Source organism: Drosophila innubila (genome assembly GCF_004354385.1).
Source record: "Drosophila innubila isolate TH190305 chromosome 3L unlocalized genomic scaffold, UK_Dinn_1.0 0_D_3L, whole genome shotgun sequence".
In the NCBI taxonomy this organism is placed as follows: domain Eukaryota; kingdom Metazoa; phylum Arthropoda; class Insecta; order Diptera; family Drosophilidae; genus Drosophila; species Drosophila innubila.
Window position 1 is genome coordinate 22,561,312 of NW_022995376.1, and position 22,844 is coordinate 22,584,155.

The following is a 22,844-nucleotide window of genomic DNA, read 5'->3' on the forward strand; positions in this document are numbered from 1 at the left end:
ATATATATGTCTGTATATCTGTCTGCATCACATACATATATGCAGTTATACTTAGATTCGTATATTAAATAGTTATCGTGTTGAATTCCTTCATACAATATTAATTTAATGGAGTATATTCTTTAAATATAAGTATTTAATTGTAGACTGGCATATATTTAAATAACATTAAATTTGATTTGCAACTACTTGGAAAAGACTTTTTGTTTAGACATCATACATGTTACGAGTATAGGGAGTATAGGGTATAGTTCTGAAAAATAAAAAACAAATTGAGCATAACTCACAGCTCATTTAATTTGGATATTTGTAGCTTAACGTTTCTTCTTTTTCTATGACTAGAATTAAGCATGTTTAACACGTTTCGTTCTGCAGAAATACCAATTAAATAATTAATTGATTGCTCGATTGATAGACAAAAAAGTAGTCATTGTAGTTTAAAGTTTGAATTTATTATTATGCGTTGATTTTGTCTTTGTTTTCAATGGATGAGTGTTAATTTTGTATTTATCCAACTGAATTTGTTGTTCCACTTTTCAGCTTCCAGTTTACAAAAAATGCGTAAGTAAATAGTTAAGAGAATTCACAATAGTTTGTAGTTCTATTTTCACTAAAAATGTACAAAAAAATTCAATTGGCTAATTAAGTGTAAGTGACATACATAATAATAATGATAATTAATAATTATAATTCCCAGAATCAGAATTTACACATTGGTTTTTCAGTTAAACTACAGATGTTGTATTCAGTTTGATATATAAAATAAATAATATAATTTTGTTATCCGTTAGCTTTAGTCACAATTAATCTCGTTGGCTTCACTTGCAATACAATCTAAGAACAAATGTCACCTTAACTAAACAAATAAAATGCTACAAAAAAGTTTCAGCCTCGCCGTCGAACAAAACCGCGACTGTGTTTAGAAGCGCATAGGTTGGTATTTTATGTATGTATGGGTGTGGGTGTGTGTGTGTGTTTTTATGCATATGTGTAGATGTATTTTATATTATTAACTATTATCATCACATTTCAAATGTTAAGTTATTTCTTGTAACTTTATGCTAAACAAATACAAGTAGTTTTAAATTATGTCTTTTTGTTTACAAGCTTAAAACGCTCCTAAGTATTTATTCGTTTGATTTCTTATTCCCTCCCCTTTCACAATGTTTAGATTTTAGTTTATTTTGTTATCAGTTGCCTCGTTTCATTTGTTAACAACATAACGAATGCTTGCAGTTAAACTAAAAAGTTTCGTTTCACTTAAGCAGCTGCAGTATTTGTTTTTCTGATTTCGTTTTACATCTGTTTTTGGTATAATATAGCAGCAATAAGTCTAAACAATTGTTACGGACTGGTTGCCTACACATGTTTTTTTTTTTCGTAAATAAATAAGCACTTAAAGTTACAACGGCTTGTAGGATAAGTTAAGAAACTTGCGGGTTGCATCTCTCACATACCACAACCACACACACACATGCCTAATTATGTATAACATCATATTTTGCATATTTATAAATAAATTAGCCGTAGTATCACTTAATTTGTATTTTTTTTTAGAAAGTAACCAAACTAATTTAACTAGAAATTATAAAGAAATATACACCAAGAGCATGGAAGAGACTTGATCTACACCTTAAGGAAAGCAGCAGCTTAGTCATCGTCGTTTGTCTTCCAAAGAGATGTTGCACCAAAGGGCGAGAGAGCGTATGTCTGAGGGGGCGGGTGCCGTGGGGCATGCCACAACCACCATACACCTCTCCACTAGTACTATACAAAATGGTGCAATTGCCACCGCACCACCGACACATCGCACCATCGCCACAACACAACACAAGAGAAATTCCCATCCGCACTGCAGACGGCAAATCGGATTGAGTAGTAAGCAAATCACGACATTTTGATGCCCAGCGCTCTACTTGAATATTCGTAGACAACGTAACTGATGGATACGGCGGGTAGCACCTTCAGGAAATTGGGCGTAATCCCACGATACAGTCCTGTGAATCCCTCTTGCCGCACTATCTTGCGGAACAGTCCCATCATGGTCTCCTCCCCGCTGTGTGCATCGCTGCTCTTCATTGGAATCTGTGTTTTGCGCGTTTGACTACCAATTGTCTCGGCGGCTACAACGATAATTAATCAATTAGTGACTGAATTACAATGAAATGAGGTGGCAAACTTACCCTGTGCCTGTAGCCGAGTTCGCACCAGGGCCAATGGATAGGAGCACAGCTGTCCCAAGGCGCTCGATGTGCTGCCACAGGCGAGAAGCACCAGGAAACTGGGCTGCTCGTTGTTGTCGTGGCTGGCAATGTAGCGACGTTTGAGGGTTTCGTATACAGCTAAATCGATGCCGGCATAGGGCAAGATTCCTAGTATATTGGGCACATAGCCCCGATAGAAGCTGCGTGCGCCTTCGTGTTTATAAATCTTTGCCGCCGCATCGGCAATGCCCGCGTATTGGCCCGTCTTCCTTAGTGCCAGCCTTGTCTTTAATACTTCCATGGGATATATGATCGTCTGGGAAATTCCGCCTGCCGCTGCACCCGCATAGAAGCGTTCCGCAATTGTCATTTGCCGCGTCGTGTCGTTGCCACGTATCAGTCGCTTCATTTGCTCGTAGGCGGCAAACTTAAGCGCCGTCTCGGGGGCAATCTTCAGCACGTTGATGCCATTGCCACGCCACATGCTGCGAGAGCCACCCTCCTTCAGCAGGATTTGCATGCACTCTGAGATTCCCATTCTGCACGTTTGCACCTGTCAAGGCGAAGAAAGGTTGGATTAATATAATTGCTTAATTTAATTAATTTTAAAATTACTAAGCAAAACTTTTTTAAGTATTCTTTGCGAGTTTTAACAGACTTTAGAGAGTATTCTCTATTTCAATTACTTTAAAATCTCATTTAAAGCGTTTTAGTTTAAGCTTGGCAATTCTTAAATTTTTTGAGTAATTTATTCTTTAATTTTAAAAAATAGTTTAACAGCATAACTCGCTTATTTGCACATCGAAGATAGTTGCGCAAACTAACAAAATTTTTAGTTTTATTAAGAAAATTAAATTGCCTTGTTTAGGTGGTCCAATGATTTTAATTGTATAAATTTAAGTTAAATAAATTTTTGAATCCACCTTTGGCTTTGGGAGAAATTAAATAGTTTCAAAGGAAAATTAACGATCTACTATTAAAATAAGATTTATTATTGCAATTAAACACCTAAACAAGAATTAACAATATATATAATGTACAATATATTGATAATTCCTGTTATTTATAAAATCTCATGTCCAATTTTTAAACTTTTTTCTGAATTGATTGTATATGTCGTTCAATAAATAAATAATGTGCTTACCTGCAGAAATACTTTAACTCTGTCCAGCGGAGCTGTGCAAGTTCGAGACACGGCACCAGCGATGCCACCGGCCACCAGGTGTCGCCACCAGAGACCCGTCTGCATTTCCTTTTGCGTGAAGTCATCAGGTACATTCATATCCTCGCCAATGTCGAGGTACTGCAAAGGATCAAGACAAGCAGAGGTTAATAAAAAATACATGTACTCTTAATAACTAGCTAACTACTATGCTAAATGGAAGATAATGAATATGGCTAAATAAAATAAAATAATATAAAATAAACTATATTCAGACCACATCCTTATTGCTTGCATTTTTGAGTGAGAGCCACATCACTGAGATTAGCCAGCTTTGAACGCCTGCCTGTGGTAAGGGTATTGCATTAGTTGTGATCATCCAATTGAAGTCCTATTGCAACACAATGTAATCAAATTAAGCGCTCTCTATCTCCCCTCTCTGTCACCCTCTCTATCAGTGTGAAAGCCAAAAAAAAGCAATGCGGAAACTACTTGCTACGTGTGTTTTCTCTAGTTGTTGTGTGTTCTAAAATAAGAACAAAACTGTTGAGGCAAAATACTCGCAAAGTTTTATATAATGTATATGTACACTTGCGAGTCTGTATATATAATACAACTAATTTTTATTTGCGTGATTTTCTATTTATCCCAGACGTGCCTCCTTCCATTTGCAAATTGCGTAATTTGGCAATTCTGTTTAGTGCACTTTGAACTCGAGGGCTGTTTGAGTTGTTCGTCGTTCGCTGTTGGCTGTTTCATTTCACAAGCGGATTCAAACATCCCTATGTTGATAAGACGCAATGAGGCAGTTGATAAGCCACAACAAGTTGAACGTCAATGCTGTCTGAAGGTGATAAACAAACGGCGCGAGGCAGTCGTCTTGTGATCTTTAAAAACATTTTATAGATTCGCAAATTCCTACTCCAGAAGAGAAGAGAAAGAAATCGGGAAACCTTCAGCTTGAATATTCAACTACTTAAGTAAATTAACAATGCGATTTTAAGGTAAAGCAAACACAGACAATTTAATATAATTTGTAAAGTTCATTTGCCTCTCTCAGCCACCAATTATTATTGAAGTCAGCGAGCGTGCAATTAATTATAATAAAAAGCCAACAACATATAAAAGTTAATGCAAGCACAAAAAGCAAAGTACAAGTATTCAACTAGCTAAATATATTGTACTATACTATCAATGTTTTATATTTAAGCATTTGCAAATGTATGATAAACAAAAGTGTATATTTCAATTATTTTGTTGTTGTTGATTAAATAAAAGTATTTATTTGGCACTGCATTCTCAAAGACTATAGAACTAATGTATATTTTAATTTAATTTCCTTTTATTTAAGCACTTGCCATGATGTATGTAAATTCTATATTTCAATTATTTTGTTGATGTTAATTAAATAAAAGAATTTCTTGCCTGCTGTCTCCAATACTATAGAATTAATGCATTCTAATTTAATTTCCTTTTGTTGAAACACTTGCAAATTTATGTCAAACGAAAATGTATGTAAATTCAATATTTTAATTATTTCTTTTTGTTATTGCTAATTAAATAAAAGTATTTATTTGGCACTGACATTGGCTGCAGTCTCATCTCAATGGGCATTGACTTGCGGATTTTTCATTTGCCAAATATTTATGTGAATACACACAATCGTATTCGCATTCGTATTTATTCAGCTCTTGGCCAACGGAAGCGAGCACATGACAAGACAAGCAAAAACAAAAAATATGTTATTTTTTTCTATGAATTGGGTCTATTTATAAAGCTCTCGCATTTTTATCGCTAGCGATTGTGGAATGCATAAAGGCAATAACAATCAGTAAGCACACATACACATAAACGCACATACACATACAAAACTTGGCTTACAACTTCAACAATAAGGCCAGTAGTAAGACGGGCTTTGGAAACCCGAAGCCAAGGCCGTAACTGAAGTGGGCCTTAAGGTTAAGTAATCAATGCAAAGGCATGAAGGTAAACTGGGCCAAGAGGGGGACAAGAAGGCAGTTTGGAACGTCATCAGATAAATAAGTTAATCAGTTGACTCACAAGATCATTTGTGGATCACCGATCATCCAGTCAGCAGTCTGACCCAATGACGCAAACAGTTAAGGAGGCGAATTAGCAATTCACTTAAACAAGCATCATCGATATGAAAAACAATGTAAGCAACATTAAGATCAACAAGTTTATAAACAATTGTTTACGCATTTGTCGTCACCACAGCACATTTCAAATGTGGGGGTGTAAAAGGGAAAGGGAGTATAGGCGCGCCCCTTCAGACACATGACTCAGCGCAGTACATGGATAAAGTTTGTCAAGAGCAAAGCATAATGACGTCGCAGAGCGCCTAGCAACAGAGCAAACTGAAACCCCGCAAGGCGCCAACTTGCCAAAGAGAGAGAGAGAGAGAGGGACAGAGAGAGAGAGAGTGTTAAAGACAAAGAGTGTGTGAGCGCCAAATCAGCTGGGAGTACAAGAGTGTGAGTGTGTGCATGTGTGGTAAAGTATGTCGTCGTCACGAATTAGCGATCGACAAAGACGAAGACACAAACGAAGACACAGACTAAGACGAAGACTAGGGCAATAGGGAGGTCGACTGTTATGGGACGGTGGAGGGGGGATCGACCGGTTCCATATCAGCACTTGGCAATTTTTAAACACGCTGTTGCTGTTGCCATGCGCCCCATTGTACTACACAACGAAGAGCGAAAGGCAAGTCGAGCCGAAGTCAAGTCGAGTCAAATCAAAGCATTGACAGATGCTACAACACGTACAGCACACAAGTGCAGTGATAGGAGAGAGGGAGCGTATGTGGAACGTGGAGTGTGGAATGTGCAACGCTAGCAATTTCTGGTGTATTTTTAGCTGCAATTGGCAGACTGCTTTAAACAATGGCAACTGAATATTTATTGGAAGCGATAAGATTGAAGTGGGCAATAGTCGCTTTATTAGTGACTCAGCAATCACTTCCAGTAATCAAATTCCAGCAACTGGATGGGGGAAAAACATCAAGCATGGGTAACTTTTCCAAGTATTAGCGCTTATCATTGGGAAATAACATCTAGTATTGAGAGCACCTACCCGTCCCATCATGTCACGGAATATGACCACGAAATCCTCCATCATGTCGCCAGCGACTGCCATTTGTTGTATATTATGGTAATCGACTGGTAAATTATATTGGTAAGTGCCGTTCCGCAACATTTTTTAGGCCAACACAATTATTTAAACACCCCAACGGAGGTGTTAAGTCACAGAGTTATGTATTATTTCCGATTTCCGATATCCGCTTTTACAAGTGCGGCACGTGTGTATACCAAATGTGGGTATTTATGTATTTTTAATTTAAAGCTTTCACTATTTTGTTGCAGTCCGCGCTTCAAATAATTGCAAACTTTCACTGTTACAAAATACTCAGTCTCAGTCTCTTGGTAATTTTTTAATTATGAATTACGATTTGAGTATATAGCGGTATTTGACATTTGCTTGATTCGCACACAGAACGCGTTACTTGATCAAAAATCGCGTTAACAGTTGCAACGAAAAAATGCAAAGCCGTCTCTTCGCTTCAGTAAGATTATATAATAATGCTACAGGGAGCGGATTGAAGCTTTTTAACGCGCGCACAACCTACGCGTGAGCCAGCTGCCACAAGACTGAGAGCAAGAGCAACAACGATCATTGCTGTCGTTGCGCTCACGTCACCGCCGCTGCCGCTGCCGCCGTCGAAGCCGTCGTCGTCAACGTCAACGTCAACGCTGCGAGCAACTGCGATAGACGCTGCAAAGTACAAATTGTCGTTCCGTTTGCTCGTTTATCAAAACAGCTGGCGCGTGGCTCTCTCCCTCCCCGCCCTCTCTCACTCGCGCTCTCGCGTCCCTCCTCTTTGTTTGGCCTCCACAATTTGGTGGCAAATCAACACGCCGCCCTGCTCCCACCCACTGCCCGTCCAGCCATCGAATAGTAAGAAAAGCACGACGAATAATGTCAATTAGATGCTTGCATGCAGACAAACACAAGCTGAGATGTGGTTTATGCAGGAATGTGTATTGTATTTGACTGGAAAGGGGGTGAAAAAACCCAATATTGAATTTACGATATCTTCATTCAATAAACCAGACAGTCTGGCCATGTAGTAGTATTAAGCTATTGCCTATTTATTACTCGTTTTCTTTTCTTTATCACAGACTCAATTTTTCGCAAGTTAAACCAGTTCACACCGATTTCGCACTTTTTGAAGGGCACACCTCCCCTCAATTGGGAAAAGTGGGGAAGGCTTTGTTGATAACCACATGACGGGCGTATGACTAGACTGACGCTCCAACTACTGCGTCGTTATGGATCTAATGTTTACAACTTTATTTAAGCGCGCCTGCCATTTATCTGTCGCTATGGAAATTTTACAGATTGCAATTTAACGTCAGAATGTTACCTTGCAAAATGTTTTGCAAAAGTCCAAAGAGACTTTCATTATGTCATCGCAGATTATCTCTGACGCAGAGCATACCCTTTAGCATCTGTCTACGGGGTATAAAGTACACAAGCCAATAATATATTAGTTATCAGTACATGTACTATGTAATACAGCTTGGAAATAGCAATTAAATATAAAAACAAGCAAAATTCATAGATTATAGATCAGGTGGAAAGTTCCAGGAAAGTATAAAAAACGTTGACACACCCATTTATTATGACTTGGAAATGTTTTAGTCAACTTCTCGACTGCTTGCAATCACTCAGGAGGTTTTAATTAATTTACGACACCATTTAATATCGTACATTGAAATACAATTGGTATTTTTATGTTATTTGTGGAGGAAGTGGACACAACAATTACAACAGAAAGTATCCGAGAAATCAATAAACAAGAAATACGAGCTGCATGTCACTGAAAATGCCTTTAATAGATTGAATTAATGGGGAAACAGCAGGGAACAATTGATATTAATTTCATTTTTTAAAGATATAATGATAACGGTCAATGTAAAGGTGAAGGGCTTTTCAAAGAATGTGTAATAAGAAGAAAGTAAATGAAACTTTAACACATCTAAACTCTAGTTTTAAAGTAATGTTAAGAAAATCAAGTCATTCATTTAAATTTTAATGGATAGACGAGAAATGTTAACCACTAACAGTCTAAAGAGCAGCTTAATCATAAAAAAATCAGTATACAAAAATAGCTAAATTGTGGGTTTTTTACACTAAGTGTATAACCCTTAGGGCTACCTACCTGAACTAATTATAGTAGTTTAAAAATGTCATCAAAACTGTAGCCAAAATTGCAAAATGTCTTCAAATTATACAAAATTGTGGAATGCTACAATTAAGTATTTTCTAGACAGGAATTATGGGATACTTGACTTTAATAAACATCGTTGTCCTATGATTATTGACAATGACAAATGATTTTTAGCGTAAACATTTTGCACATCAACGAACAACAAAAATACTTTATCAGCGCCCAATTACACTGGGAAACAAAAGCTAATTTTACAAACAGGTACTGGAATATTTAAAAATTAAAAATACAAAAAAAAGAGAGCAATACGAATGTTTCGGTAAACCCCCATTTGAATAGCTTTCCCCACTGGCAGACTTAGAGGTTCTTTGTTTCGTACGTGATTATAGAATTTAGTAAATATTTATTTTTTCAAGAAAATATTTTGTTCTTAAAATTTGTTATTTAGTGTTGTTTGCAATTACATTTTCAGCAAATAAGCTGTACCATAGACCTTAATGACATTCCATCAAAATATCTAAGCCCAAAAATAACAATTTAATTATGGCAAATTCTAATTCATTCTACCAAATGTGAGCCTTCTGCTTAATTTAATTAATACTCAGGCTTTTCTAATGCTTAATGTCAAGACAACTAAAATTCGGGTTTGATATTTCATTAGTCCAATGAGGAACAAAGAAAAAAGGCTGCGTAGCAACGAGAAACAAAACGAATATTCGGCTGCCAGACAGGTATATAATAGTTCTATTATCTGACTGGTATTGTATCTTTTACATTTTCGCAGACAGTGTGAACCGGTTAAGCTAATGAATAATCAATGTCTTACGAATCCAAAAAAACTGCAGTAAGCTAGCCGGCATATTTGAAACTATCACTTGGGAGCAACTGTTATATTATGATGTGCCATAACATTACCATAATATGCAAAATTCGAATTAATTGAAATGAATGAACTGAGAACAACGACAAACAAAAGTGTAAACAAAATGATTATTCACAGACAACAAAGCCGATAAATGAATGAAAGTGTCAGTCCCCCAAATTGATATGGCAGCAGCAGCAACAAATGCCAACGCATCATTAGATAGCTAAAAAGCCTGATAAGCGTACAATAAAATATCATCCTAGACTGTGCTAGTCGCAATTTTCAACTAAATGTGTGATGAAATAAAGCGATCAGCTTACGTTAGTCAACAGGTTGGCGAGAGCGAAAGAGAGCATTCTCAAAAGAGAACGTGTGGAGCAGTAAAGCTTTGAGTAAAGCTTTTTACTCTCTTAAGTGCATTGGGCCATTGCTTGCTTGGAATTGGGATACCCCGTGACTTGACTAATGCATGTGTGTGAGTGAGCGAGTGTCATTCGGCACAATTGTGCAAGAGGAGCAAAAGAGAAATGAGATGAGCATTACCCTACTTAGCAGTTGACTAGAAACGACTACGAGTATTAATGGTTATTGTAATAGGTTAACTTTGACTTTGATATGTACCTTCAAATCATCCTCAGTTAGTCAGGAATTGTGTGTTTGCAGGAACTACATTTTAAGCATTATAGTACGAAAGTATGTCAAGTATAATAATATTGGTAAATAAATGTTTGTTTATGGGCAGGGAGGTTAGAAAGGTGTAACAATTAGTTTCAAATGCAATACGATATTAACAAAAATAAACAACTATGTTAGTCTAGACAAAGGAACGCAACAGAGTACAAATTGCAGTTATTGTTTGGCTGTAACTGAAACAGTTAGCAAGTTTGCACAGGCTCTGTTTACAATCTAAACAAAGGCAAACGTCTGTGCAAACTTCTGGCCATAAAAGCGTTATATATAAATCTATTAAATTACAAACAATTCCATACAAACTAATGGGAACACTTGCTCCTCGACTTACAGTAGAGTGCCGCCAAAATTTGATTAGATCATGAATGTCCGTCGACGGAGCGAGCAGCATAAAGTCGCGCCATTCATTAAAGCTTATATTGAGGCTGCCATCCTTGTCCATTCTAACAATATATAAAAGAGTGATTCAATTTTTAACTGTTCACAAGTTGGAAAACTATTTAAGTCACCTGCTGAGCAGTTTTCTAGCTTCATCGAGGTCCACGTCCAGGCCCAGATCCTTAAAAGCCGATATTAGTTCCTCCAAGTCCACTTTTCCTGCAAGTCAAGATAGTTTGTAAATAAATGTGTTAATATATATGTATATTATGGACAACTTACCATCCCGATTCTTGTCCAGATGCGAGAATTGCAGGCACAAATTCTTTTCATGCTCACGCACATAATGAAGAAACTCGGCGAATCCTACGTTACCGCTTTGATCCTTGTCCGACTGCTGCATAAATTTCTGTTGCAAGTGAAAGAGTAATGGGTAAAATCATTATATTTATATGCTTGACTGACCGCCCTTTTTGGCAACAGCTTTGCGAGGCCTTGTCCCCAAAAATGTCTGCCAACTTATGACTTGTTAGCGGAAATTAATTCATTGCATAAGCAAGATCGATATATCTATGTAAATACATAATATGCTATTGTAAATGAAATAGACAATGGCACGTGCAAAAGATCACATATTTGCACAACAAAAACATTTGCAAATTAGTCTGACATATAATTCCTAAGATAAGGAAATAAATTAACATCTACATAATGTTCCCAGCATTTTGGGGACTAAACTTTGAAAGTTTAGCTATAAATAGTTAAAGTTTTTAAAAGTGACCAAAAAAGAATCCATTATATGCAAAGGTTAATAAATAAATAACATATTGTTCTTATCTTTTACAAAAATAAACTATTTCTTCATTATCAAAACCACTATAAACCACAGCTTTATTTTTTTAAGAGTCAAAATTTATTTAAATAAATATAAAAATTACAAATCTATAAATTGTAATTTTCATAAACAAGAAAAAATTTGTCTTGTTTTTCTTAGTACAGTCATATCTGGTCAATATTTTCCTTATTAAAATGTACTTTTTTTGTAGTACTGATTTTAATATATATTGAAGTCATCAGTGATTTCACCTTAAAAATTAACTAGACCCCAAGCTTATTCTATAAATTTTTTTGATTTCGCAATAACAAAATTGCGAAATTTAGCCACTAAATAGCTTAAATGACAGCAATGGCAACTTACCACCGCGTAGACGCTCGAGAGTCCAAAATCGTGCAATGCCGCCGATAGATCGTGTATATCGATTTTTCCATCGCCATCGCGGTCCAGCTGATTGAAGATCTTCTCGAGCCTCTCCTCATCCTCGGCCGGTATCTCAGTCGGCATGATGGAAAGCGGCACGCTTGAGACGGCGACGGCGACAGAGACGCTGCTCTGCTGCGGCGGCACAATGTTGAGATTGTAGGGTGTTGTGGCGAGTAAAGCATGTTGCTGATGCAACTTATGTGGCAGGACTTTCTCATAGCTTTGAGTTGCTGGTGACTTCAATGCTGGTGCATAAATAGCATTTGCCTGCTGTGCGTAATTAAAACCCTGATCTTGTTCCGGCGTCAAGTCGATGTCAATGCGTTGCTCTTGCTCGAGATGTGGTTTTGGTTGTTGTTGCTGCTGCTGCTGTTGTTGTTCCTTCAGTTGTTGCTGCTGCTGCTTAAGCTGCTCAACCTGCTGACTTACTACTAAGGACGCGTTGTTTTCAAAACCGACTTGCTTTTTAACCATTCTCCAGACTCGTCTTAACGTTGTATCAAGTATTACTTGCTCTTGCAGTCGTTTAAATAAAATTGAGTGCTTGTATTGTTGCTGTTGCAAGTTGAGGTACCCAGATGTGCCCCAGCAATCGTTGATGCTTCGTCGGTTCGTTCTGTTTTATGGCTGGCACATTTTGATTTTTGCCTCTCAACTGAAACTGAATGTTGCGTCGCGTCGCTTCGTTTTGCAAAAGGTCTATAAATAAAGAAATATTCAATTTTCGCTATTTATTCACATTATCCTAAAGGTTTACATACATACAGCTATTTAGGTAATTGTTTTGACAACATTAAAAATGCACATATACTTTTTTTTAATTCTTTCTTATTTTCATTATGGTTACTGTTGACTCTTTATACAATTTAAAAACAAACAATTTAAAAAAATAATAATAAAAAAAACGATCCAATGGATTTAGCTACTTTTTAAAATCAAACATATTTATGAATTTGTCAATTAGTTGTTTTGACAAATAAAGTTTTTTTAAATACGATCATGTTATCAAATAAAAAACAAACAATAAATAAAAAACTATGTGAATATTTTTATTTTGTCAGGACAATTACTTTACGAACTATATATACACTAGGGTGCATCGATTTATATGGGTCAACAAAAATGAAAGATGGTAACCCAAGTTCGTAATCTACGGTCAATTCTAAGATGTTTTCCCAGCAAAATCATAGTTCTAAAAACAATTCCTAGTCCCCACTTTTTGACTTGAAATTGTTAACATTTTGTTTTTAGCCTATCTTTAGTGTTTTAAGTCCGATCCTGACGAGATTGGTATCAAAAGTCTTGCTAGGACCAGGACTTTTTAAGTTTCATAGAACCAAAGGAACAATTTTCCTTAAAACATTATTTTTGTCCATGCAAGGACTAAAGAAATTGATTTTTGAACAATGGTTTATTGGTGAAAGCATCTAAGAATTGACCAATAATTTCGAATTCAGGTTACTTTTTTTATTAAAAAATCGATGCACCCTAATATATACACTAGAGATAATCAAAATGGCATTGTTTAAATATCTATAAAAGAAAAATTATTTAAATGAGCAACAATTCATTCATTTCATTCACGCTTCATTCGCTGGGTTCAAAAACAGACGACACGACCCATTAGGACTTCTTAATGGAAAGCACTATCTATACAGTGGGAGGCAGTCAGCCATGTTTTCAGCATTTGAACAGTTCACTGCTCATTTCTGCATGGCATTTTAATTTATCTTGATAGCAAAAGTGTTTTTTTTTTTCGTTATACAATCCTACAGCTTGCTCATCAGTAAATCCACACAGTTTTCAGTGCAATAATTCCCACAAGGCGTCGGATACGAATCAGCTGCGAAGACCGCAACCAGTTTTGATGTCATGGAAATGAAGTCATTTGTGGGCACTTTCTCTAATTTTTCTTTTTTTATTTTTTTGCATTTGTAATCTTTTCTTGTGGCTGCCAGCTGGGCAGTCGCAATTGCTATTGAATCATTGATTTTTTTTTCGCTGCGTTTTCCCGGAAGAAACAGAAGCCTTGAAAATTAACAACTCCCACTGCAAACACACACACACGCACGCACACGAAACCAATACATGTGTCATGGAAGAGTGCTGTGGCGGGGGTGAAGGTGGGAGCAGTCAGGACGATGCTGGAACTTTCTTTAAACAAATGTTTGCTGTTTTAATAGTTCATTATGCTTTTAACGATTGGCATCTGCTTAGTTTCACTTTGCAGTGGCTCAAGTTTCACGTAAATTTCTTGTGATTTTTGCCAAATTGGCAAAATTCAATTTCAGCGAAACGCTTTTTTCATGCACACACACACACTCACACATGCACGCTGAAACAAATACGAATGGATACCAAAGAAATACGAAAAATCAAAGTGAAACGCGTGGCGCTACATACTGTCGAAACTCCCTTTTATTTTGGTTGTCCTTAGACACTTCTTTATATATATATATTATTAACTTTTAAATTTTATAGAGAACACTATCAGCGGAATTCACTTGGGATAAACTGTGCGCTCTGCCAACTCGTATGCTACAAAAACGATAAAACGATAAAACGCGTCCGTTCTGTTTGTTCAAACGAAAAAGAATGAAAGAAAAGAGAAAATATGACAAAAATGCTTATACTTTCTTATCGATATATCGATATTCTCAAACCGTAATTAGCAATATGATACACGATATGTAATACGATACCTTTCTTCCCCATATCGAGTTTAAATTTCAGGTAATGCAAATTGCAAAATGCAATAGCTTTGCAATAAATTAATAATTTGATGGAAATTTCTAATTCAAAATTAAATAAAATACAGCTAATCATTTTAATGAAGGTTTGTAGATTGTCATTGACATTTTTCACATTGAGCGATTTTAATTTGTTTTCCGATACAACTTCTTAGCTCCTTTAGTCACTTATTTATATATATTTTTCCATTTAATTGTTTATAACAGTTTACTACTCCATTCGCGCCCAATTTAGAAGTTTATCCAGTATAACAAATAGCAGCTTATACTATATGAAGCCTGTTTTAATATACATTGAAAGATTATCATTCGAATGCAAACTTTCTCCCAAGCCACCTTGCACTGCCCATTTCAACCCCAGGGGGTGAATTCTGAGAAACGTTTGATTCCTTGATTTTATAATATGCTTGTCAATTTTGATTCCATATATATATATTTTGGCTAATTAATTCGTTTTGTAATATTTTGTTTTCATTTAAAATTGGTCTAGCCTGTTAAATTATTCGTTGGAAAGTTTGAACTTAATATCTGTTGACGATTACATTAAATGCGTTTACAAATAAATTGGGATTACTTTAACAAAAGGACAAACAATAGTACAAAACAAATTAAATACACTTTGCAGTAGATAGTTTCTGTTACTAATTCATTAACAAATTCCAGGCATCATCTTCGGCGCTTGGTTTTCCACTCGACGATGCTGGAGTTGTAGCTTTCACATTTTTCACATCCAAATTATCGAATCCTTCGGTCAACTTATGCGATGTCTCCTGTAACTTCATGTTTCGACGAGCAGTTTGACCACCAGACGGCGTATTTTGATACGATGTCTCGGCATTTTGATAGCTCGATGTATTGAAGCCAGACCAATCATCATCATTGGTAAGACCGCTGCTGGGTGTGCTGCTGGCAATGTTGCTGCCAAGTTGGTTATGATATGAACTGGAGCTGGTTAGGTGCGACTTATTGTTGGCGTTCTCCTGCCAACCACCCCAGTCACTATCTGTGGCTCCACTCTGTTGTCCCAGGCCACCAGCCAAATTGCCGCCCACCGAGTGGGAACGCTGATAGGCATTGTCCTCCAAGCTGGGATCGTTGTAGCCGCCCTGGAAATTGGAGTTGTTGCTGCCTGACAAATTATTCCAGCCACGTTTGCCAATATCCGACACCTACAAAAAATACCAAATGTTAGCCAATGGTTTAAGCAGCTAAATAATTTACATAATAACTGATAATAGGAATAAACGACTACCGACCTTATAGGCCACGTCTGTAACTCCGCTTTGAACAGTTTCTAGCAAAGTGCCTTCTTTAATCTACAAACAAATGAAAAGGAAACAAAAAAACAAACATACCAAAAAATACAAATAATAATAAATGAAAAGTAGAATGAATGACTTCCGCATACCTTGGTTGAAGCCAGGTTTACTGTAGTTACGGCCTTTTCCTTTGCCGTATTGGCCAGCTTGGAGGCGTTCGAAGAGAAGAGACTCCAGCCGGAAGCTAAAGTTGTCAGCGTGGAGTCAATGATCTCCTGAGATTGCGTTTTCGGTGGCGCCTCTCGGGTAAAACCAAAACCAGCGTATTTACCGCCCTGATTCGGTGGCAAGTTTCTGTCAATGGGATTTAGATTTAGATAGAAATATGTTTAATACGATGAATTTATCTTAACTATGTTGTGTTAAAATTTCAGTCAGTGAGTCAGGTCAAGGAATTTTGTATGTATAGATGCAGTTAGTCATATTCCGATCTAATCATATTTTTTGTATTATTTTTGATTATAAATTTATGTACATACTCAGGGCGTGAAGCATTTTCCATTTGACGACGACTGAAGAACTCTTCTTTCTGATCTTTAAACTCTTGTGTCTGGAACTGCTGATAACCCGCGTTATCATTATAGGCTCCTCCTCCATTCTGATAGCCGCCTCCGCCCCCACCCTGGCCGTTTCCACCGTAACCTGTTGCGTTTGAGCGGTTCTGCGAATTGTTGTTGCCACCAGCTGTGGCACTGTTTCCATAGTTGTTGCCACTAAAGGAATTGCTGCTGCTTAGACGCGTCTCAGCGTCTTTTTGATTCCAGCTCTTGCCCTGCGCCAGAGTTGATATCTTATCACGATACAAAGCGGCCGCTTTGCAGTTGTAACGTTGCGTTATCGGTGCACGCTCATTCCAATCATCCTGATCCTCTAGAAACTCGCGAGCGTTTCGATTGCCACCCACCTTCATCTTCTCCAGCTCAATGTCCTTCCACTTGTCCATTGTCACGGAGCGCACAAAGGAAAGGTGTACGCCCAAGCTGCGATGTTTGCCGGAGCATTCCAGGCAGATCCAAATGCCATAGGTGACTGACACCCACTGAGGATTGTGGGTTCCGCATTCAAAGCATTTCTATGCAGCAGATTATTAAATGCTTTTATTTAATTACTCATTATTTAAATATGTTGTATAGCTATTCAAGTAATTGTTGTGACAATCTACTTAAATAATAAAATAAACCAATAGCTATTATATCTTTGTCAAAATAATTACTTGACCAACTGTTTGCTAAATATGTGCAATCTCTTAATGGTAGCTTACCGAATTATCGTCTTGTGGTTTGAGCTCCTGGAGCACGCGGCGTGTTCTGGGACTGGCCATGGCAACAGCTAACAACTAACAAAAGCCTTTGTAACTCAATTTCACACTGCCTTGATTTTTATAGTTGGGGTAAAACTTTTTTTGCTGACGTTGGCGTAGTTTGCAATCTTGTAGGCACTGTAACTCGACATCCACGCAAACTGGAACTGCGGTGACTCCAACTAACTCTTTGCATGTGAATTAACACATTTAATCAAGCTGTGCATTTGATTTCGCAACCTTAAGTGCAGGCTTAAATATTAATTGACAAAAAAAATCTTTTAACACAATTCAACTTGGAATCAGTACTGCCAACTTGACTTTTTTCCCGTCAGTTCTGACGTATTTCAAATGCGAAACGCGGGAAACATTGTGACCGGCGGAAAATCTAGCTTTTTAAGAATTGTAACGGTTATTTTTTTGCTTTTAATAAACTTCTGGCAACATATCGATATATTAAAGCTTGGCACCACTTTAATTAAGTTGTTGTAACAAAATCAGTAAATGTTGATTTAGCTTTTTCCGGCCCTGACAAGTTGGCAGCACTGATTTTATGGTGGAATAAAATCGATTTAAAAAAATCGATTTATTTTAGGACAAGTGCTGTGAAATACACTAATGTTTTGGCTCTGGCAGCATGCACCATTTTACAGTGTACAGTGTCAAAAATGGTCACACGAAAAATAAATACATTTTTCGCCGATTTGCGTTATTTTTTTTCCCTTTATTTGAAATGCAAATTTGTTTTACTTTCTACCATACTATACCAGATACTATACCAGACTTGGCCACACTGGAAATTATTGTTGTTTTTATAGCAGATTTTTCGAATACCCAACATTCGACTTGAGCAATTAAAGCAAGTGAATCATGGCGCGAAAATTAAAAAATATTAAATCTTTTTTAATTATAAGAATTACTTTAAATTATTAGTTACCAAATTTTAATTGAAAATTAGATAAAATAAATGTGGTAACAATTATAAATGTTAAAAATTATGAAAATTAGAGACATGACAAAAAAACTCCACTTTGCGGGATTCTGGGGACGAAAGCTGCCACACAGTTTTCTGGAAACCGAGGTTTGCTGCGCTTTTCAAAACAGTGGCGCCACACAGTCTATTTGATAAATTTCAAACTTTAACCGCCAACTGGCAACGTTATTGCAGTTTTGACACCTAAGAAATTAGGTTGCCACTTCTGTCTGACTTGTGGACACACTGATTGCGAATACTGCGTGTTTTTAATTGAAGTATTCAAAATAAAAGTAAAGTTTAGGGGCTTTAATTTGGTACGCCAGTCAAAGGATTTCATAATGGCTGGTAGAAAGAAAGCAAATCATAAAGCCGACAGCTGGATTCCTGAATCCCGCGGCTTTTTTACGAATGTAATGACGGATACTTTTAAAAGTCTTCACCAGAATGAATTGATTGAATTGAGTCGCAATGAGCAAACTCAGCTGGAAAAACTGGAGAAATTGTGGCTGATCAATTATAAGCCCTTGGAACGCCTGCCAGAGTCGAATCCTTGTCCATTGCCAAAACCCAAACGAGCGCCAAGAAAACCTCGTAAAAGCACAGTAACAACAACAACAACAATATCGTCCGAGAAGACAGAGATGCAAAATGAACAGTATGTGGATCCGACAACTTTGGATGACAACCTAGACATTGTGTATCGCATTAACATTCCACGCTTACGGCCTCATTGGCGCCACAGCAGTATTGATCTCCAGATAAAGGCGTATATATGCAAAAACAATTTAATAGAACCGCTGATCAATTGGGAGCTACTGGATACCGTCATGGAATTGCCGCTGGAAGAGGCCACAAATATATTTCAGCGTCATATTGACGAAATGCTGAAGACTGCATAAATATCAATGTATGTAATATCAAATATGTTGATAAAATAAATGAATTTAAGTTTAAATTTAATTTAAATTTTCTAACACGTTTATTTTCGCATTTGCAAATGTTTTGTTTGTGTTTTAATTTTTGCAGTCGCTGTCCATACATTGCTTAACGGCATTTGATCGAATTTCAAATATATGTACATGCATTCCAAATTCGAAGTTATAAAAAAGTATGTTACGAGAAAATAAAAAGTGTTGAGTTAAACTTAAATTAAAAACAATAATCGTTTGACTTAGTTTTAGTAAATTTTTACTGCAAGCCGGCGTACTTGATAAAAAGTTAGTTGTAAAAATGAAAAAGACAAAGGTTAATATGTTAACATATATTATTTAACATAAGATTAATAATCATATATAAAATCAAAATAAGCTTGAATAACGATGTTACACCTTAAAAAACATAATTGAATTTATTGCTGGATTAAACCGACTTACATGAATTAAACAATTCGGGTAATTTAATTTAAGTAATATTGGTTTTTCGGATTCGGTGGAATAAAAGAGTTTAACCAATTTCAATCGGTTAATACCGGTTAGAGGTTATGGTTTCAAATATGGCTTTAATCCCAGTTTTAAATAATTAAAAACTTAAAACTTATTTTAAATTATAAATAATAAAGTTAAATTGTAGAAAAATTTTAAATTTAAAACGTAAAACATATTTTTTTTGCTTGGTTGAAAGTATTTGTAATTTCTTACTGTCTGAGCTATTGAACTGAACTGAAGCAAATGTAATTAATTATGATTGGAGTGTATTTGGAATTTCAGGTACGTGTTAAGGTTGTGTTATCGATGACGAGTCTAACAAATTATAACTAATCATGCTGATCTGATTTTCATATTAATTTCATTCATGTTCTTCCGACTCTCACATTTTCCGCAACGTCATGCCGAAAATTAATAAAAATCAGAGATTTATCACACTCTTTTACAGTAATCCATCCGATTGTCGGTGAATATCAGACAATGAAATTACGAGTACCATGAGTGATTCCAATACAAAAACAGATCGCGTGTGGTCCCAAATGGAATTAGATGGAGATTAGAGAGTTTTGGCGCCGGGAGCATTTTCTCTTCCTCTTTCTCAGTCTCTCACACACACACACACACACACTCTTTGTAGACAACCATAAATATGGAATTCAATCGGAACATTAGCATATAATTATGCACAATATTTTTGCAATTCACAGATCTGGATAATTTCTTTTCAATTTTCAAACTCGCGCATTTATTTAAGTCAGTCGCATTGCTATAATTTGCGTCACAAATGGGCGTGGCTGTGGTCGTGGTCGGAGTCGAGTATAATTGGGCAGGCGACGCGACCCAAAGGATGTGTTGAATTGAAATGCCTGCCGGGTAATCCGATCGAACTCCACTCCATATCATTGCACTCCACTCCACGCCAGACTCTGTCTCTGAGTTATGACGCATGCCTGCTAAGTGAGCCCTGTTAACTTGGCTTTTGGCGGGGCTCGTTGGTCACTCGACGCTTTCAACAACTACTGCAGATGCGAATGCGAACTGAGAATGGGATTGGGAATGGGATTGGGAATGGTTCTCGGTCTGCCTTTGGTGGTGGTCTTATCAGAAGCCGCTGTGTACTCCCCAAGCTGCCAAAAATGGCATTGCTGCGCATTCATTATCCATGCTCTGTCACTGCTCTCTCTCTGGGATCCGTTGGTGGGCAGCGACTGCTTCTCCTTCTACCCCTCCCTTTGTCCTTGTGCTTCTCGTAAAGCGCCACTGGCCATTTTGCACCACAGCCTGAGTTATAGTGTGGATATGATCAAATTATAGGCTTAGCTTTGGCATTAAACTCGCATAGACGTCGTCTTTGGTCTGCAGCTCCGAGAGGATGTGGCTGACGTTAAAGCTGGCCAGGGTGAGCATGTGCAGCTTTTGTTGGCCAACTGGCATCCGGTCAACGTACATACATATGTGACCACAGATACATGATTAATCTTTAATGTTTTATAATCATAATAAGGAGCAAAACATTTCTAAAGCTTATTTAGTTAATTAATTATTAAACAGAAAATTTTTAAATTGAAATTAACTAAAGAAAATAATATGGTAATCAATTAAATGTAAATATGGGCTAATTTTGAATAGTAGATAAATAAATTGAAAAGAAAACAAATATGGTAAAAGAACAATTTCAAGGTAAGCTTTTATAGTTATCAGTTATAGTAAATAAGTAAAAAATACATTAAGATAATATTAGTAGTACATTTTAAATATTAAAAAAATAATAAAGTAAAGAGTGCAAGCGTATATTTAAAAAAAAGTGTAATAATAAAATATGAATTTACCATTTGTTTTATTTAAAATAATTGCAATTCCTTAGTACTCACATTATTTATTTTATTATTTGTATAAACATTTATTATAATGGGTAGTTATAATGGGAAAACCTGCACTGCGACCCTTCCGGAACTATTGTGCCCTCTTCTGAGACAATATCTCCTCCAACAATACTATTTCTCGCACGAAGTCAAGAATTTTGTACAGGTTGAAGTCTGCAATGTCAGTGTCAATGTAATAATAACTTAATTGTTTTGTTTTGTATTTAAAAAGTTATATTCGGGGGTGTAACAGAAAAAAAACTTAAAGACCCAAGTTAAGCATCCGTTTACGCAAATAAAGTAGGGATTCCTTCTAGGGTCTTCATTTTTTGGTCACTTGACTCGGAAAAAGAAAAGGAGTTAATTGTTTGACTGCCATAATTTGGATTTGAGAACTTAAAACAATTTGGTTTTTAAGGGAAACTTGGTTGAAAGGAATTTTTAGGACACCCCTTATTATGCGCAAATAATTTTGAATACAATATTATATATCTATAATATAATATTTCTATATGATTTATTTCTACTGTTTTTAAAAAAAGGTAATATTAATTTAATCAAATACGCTTTTTTTCTAACAAGTCATATTAATGAGTATATTTTTTTTAACAACTAAATATTATTATAATTAATTTATTTTATTTGCCTGTGCACATATGCATACTTACATATATCCCTAAGAAGCAAACATACACTGAGAGAGAGGGGGGCAACTTTATGCAAATGAGGCGCAACGTAGTTCGCACGCCGCTGCCACAAAGTCTGCGCAGGCAGCAAGATCTTCCCGAAATGTGCAACACATGCAAATAAAACAAAATCGTTGAAAATTGCACCAATTAAGTGGCAATGTATGCCGTCTGTCCTGGCGAGAAGAGGCCTGGGATGAAGTGGGTTAAGGGAATAGGGATCAGACGGGGAATTGTCGAGGGTATCATCGTGGTATTGCTTCGCATTTATCAGCGATATTAAAGCGTTAAGTGAATTACTTATTCTCCTCTCTAAAGCCAAAAGCAGCGCAATGCGTTACCTTTCATGTCTACCTGTCCCAGACGATTCCGTGTCGTCGTCGTTCTACAACACAACTTGGCATAGGTATAAGTGTATCAATGTGTGTGTGTGTGTGTGTCTGTGATAGCCGCGATGTTGCATGCGACAATTATACGCGCTGAGCGACGCCAGTTTGGCTCCCGCTCCCATGGCAAACAAAAAACAAGCGGGAAAGGCTATAGTCGAGAGCCCGACTATTGGAATACCCGTTACATACTTTTAAGAGATGACATCGCTTTAATTAAAATTAAATCTTGTTAACCAAGAAACCATAAACCTTAAGAAACCAAAGTTTTAACATCAGTTCCTAGTCCCCGGGCTTAGAATTGAAATATGTACTTTTTCGAAAATT

General features: G+C 36.6%; 3 protein-coding genes across 5 annotated transcripts; 1 reads left to right on the top strand and 2 right to left on the bottom strand.

Moving 5' to 3' along the window:
* Positions 1 to 485: 485 nt before the first annotated feature.
* LOC117786304 (calcium-binding mitochondrial carrier protein SCaMC-3) lies at positions 486 to 14,419 on the bottom strand. Of its 3 annotated transcripts, XM_034624487.1 has the most exons (9): positions 14,218 to 14,419; positions 11,752 to 12,513; positions 10,836 to 10,962; positions 10,685 to 10,772; positions 10,507 to 10,618; positions 3,644 to 3,712; positions 3,349 to 3,507; positions 2,184 to 2,757; positions 486 to 2,123 (listed from the first exon to the last, which is right to left on the bottom strand). In XM_034624487.1, the coding sequence occupies exons 2-9, from the start codon at positions 12,286 to 12,288 to the stop codon at positions 1,888 to 1,890; spliced, it is 1,902 nt and encodes a 633-aa protein (XP_034480378.1). In that variant the 5' UTR covers positions 12,289 to 12,513; positions 14,218 to 14,419; the 3' UTR covers positions 486 to 1,887. The 3 variants fall into 3 exon arrangements, with proteins under 3 accessions (XP_034480378.1, XP_034480379.1, XP_034480380.1); XM_034624488.1 differs by lacking the exon at positions 3,644 to 3,712; XM_034624489.1 differs by lacking the exons at positions 3,644 to 3,712; positions 10,507 to 10,618; positions 10,685 to 10,772; ... (1 more) ...; positions 11,752 to 12,513; positions 14,218 to 14,419 and adding an exon at positions 6,463 to 7,054.
* Positions 14,420 to 14,727: 308 nt separating this feature from the next.
* Positions 14,728 to 17,507, bottom strand: LOC117788009 (ADP-ribosylation factor GTPase-activating protein 1). Its single transcript, XM_034626662.1, has 5 exons — positions 17,145 to 17,507; positions 16,363 to 16,955; positions 15,973 to 16,177; positions 15,821 to 15,880; positions 14,728 to 15,733 (listed from the first exon to the last, which is right to left on the bottom strand). Exons 1-5 carry the CDS (start codon positions 17,202 to 17,204, stop codon positions 15,206 to 15,208), a joined length of 1,446 nt encoding a protein of 481 aa, XP_034482553.1. The 5' UTR covers positions 17,205 to 17,507; the 3' UTR covers positions 14,728 to 15,205.
* A 994-nt stretch (positions 17,508 to 18,501) lies between these two features.
* On the top strand, positions 18,502 to 19,278 carry LOC117788404 (moonshiner-like). The gene is made up of 2 exons (XM_034627167.1): positions 18,502 to 19,066; positions 19,186 to 19,278. The coding sequence occupies exon 1, from the start codon at positions 18,573 to 18,575 to the stop codon at positions 19,056 to 19,058; it is 486 nt and encodes a 161-aa protein (XP_034483058.1). The 5' UTR covers positions 18,502 to 18,572; the 3' UTR covers positions 19,059 to 19,066; positions 19,186 to 19,278.
* The last annotated feature ends 3,566 nt before the right edge of the window (positions 19,279 to 22,844 follow it).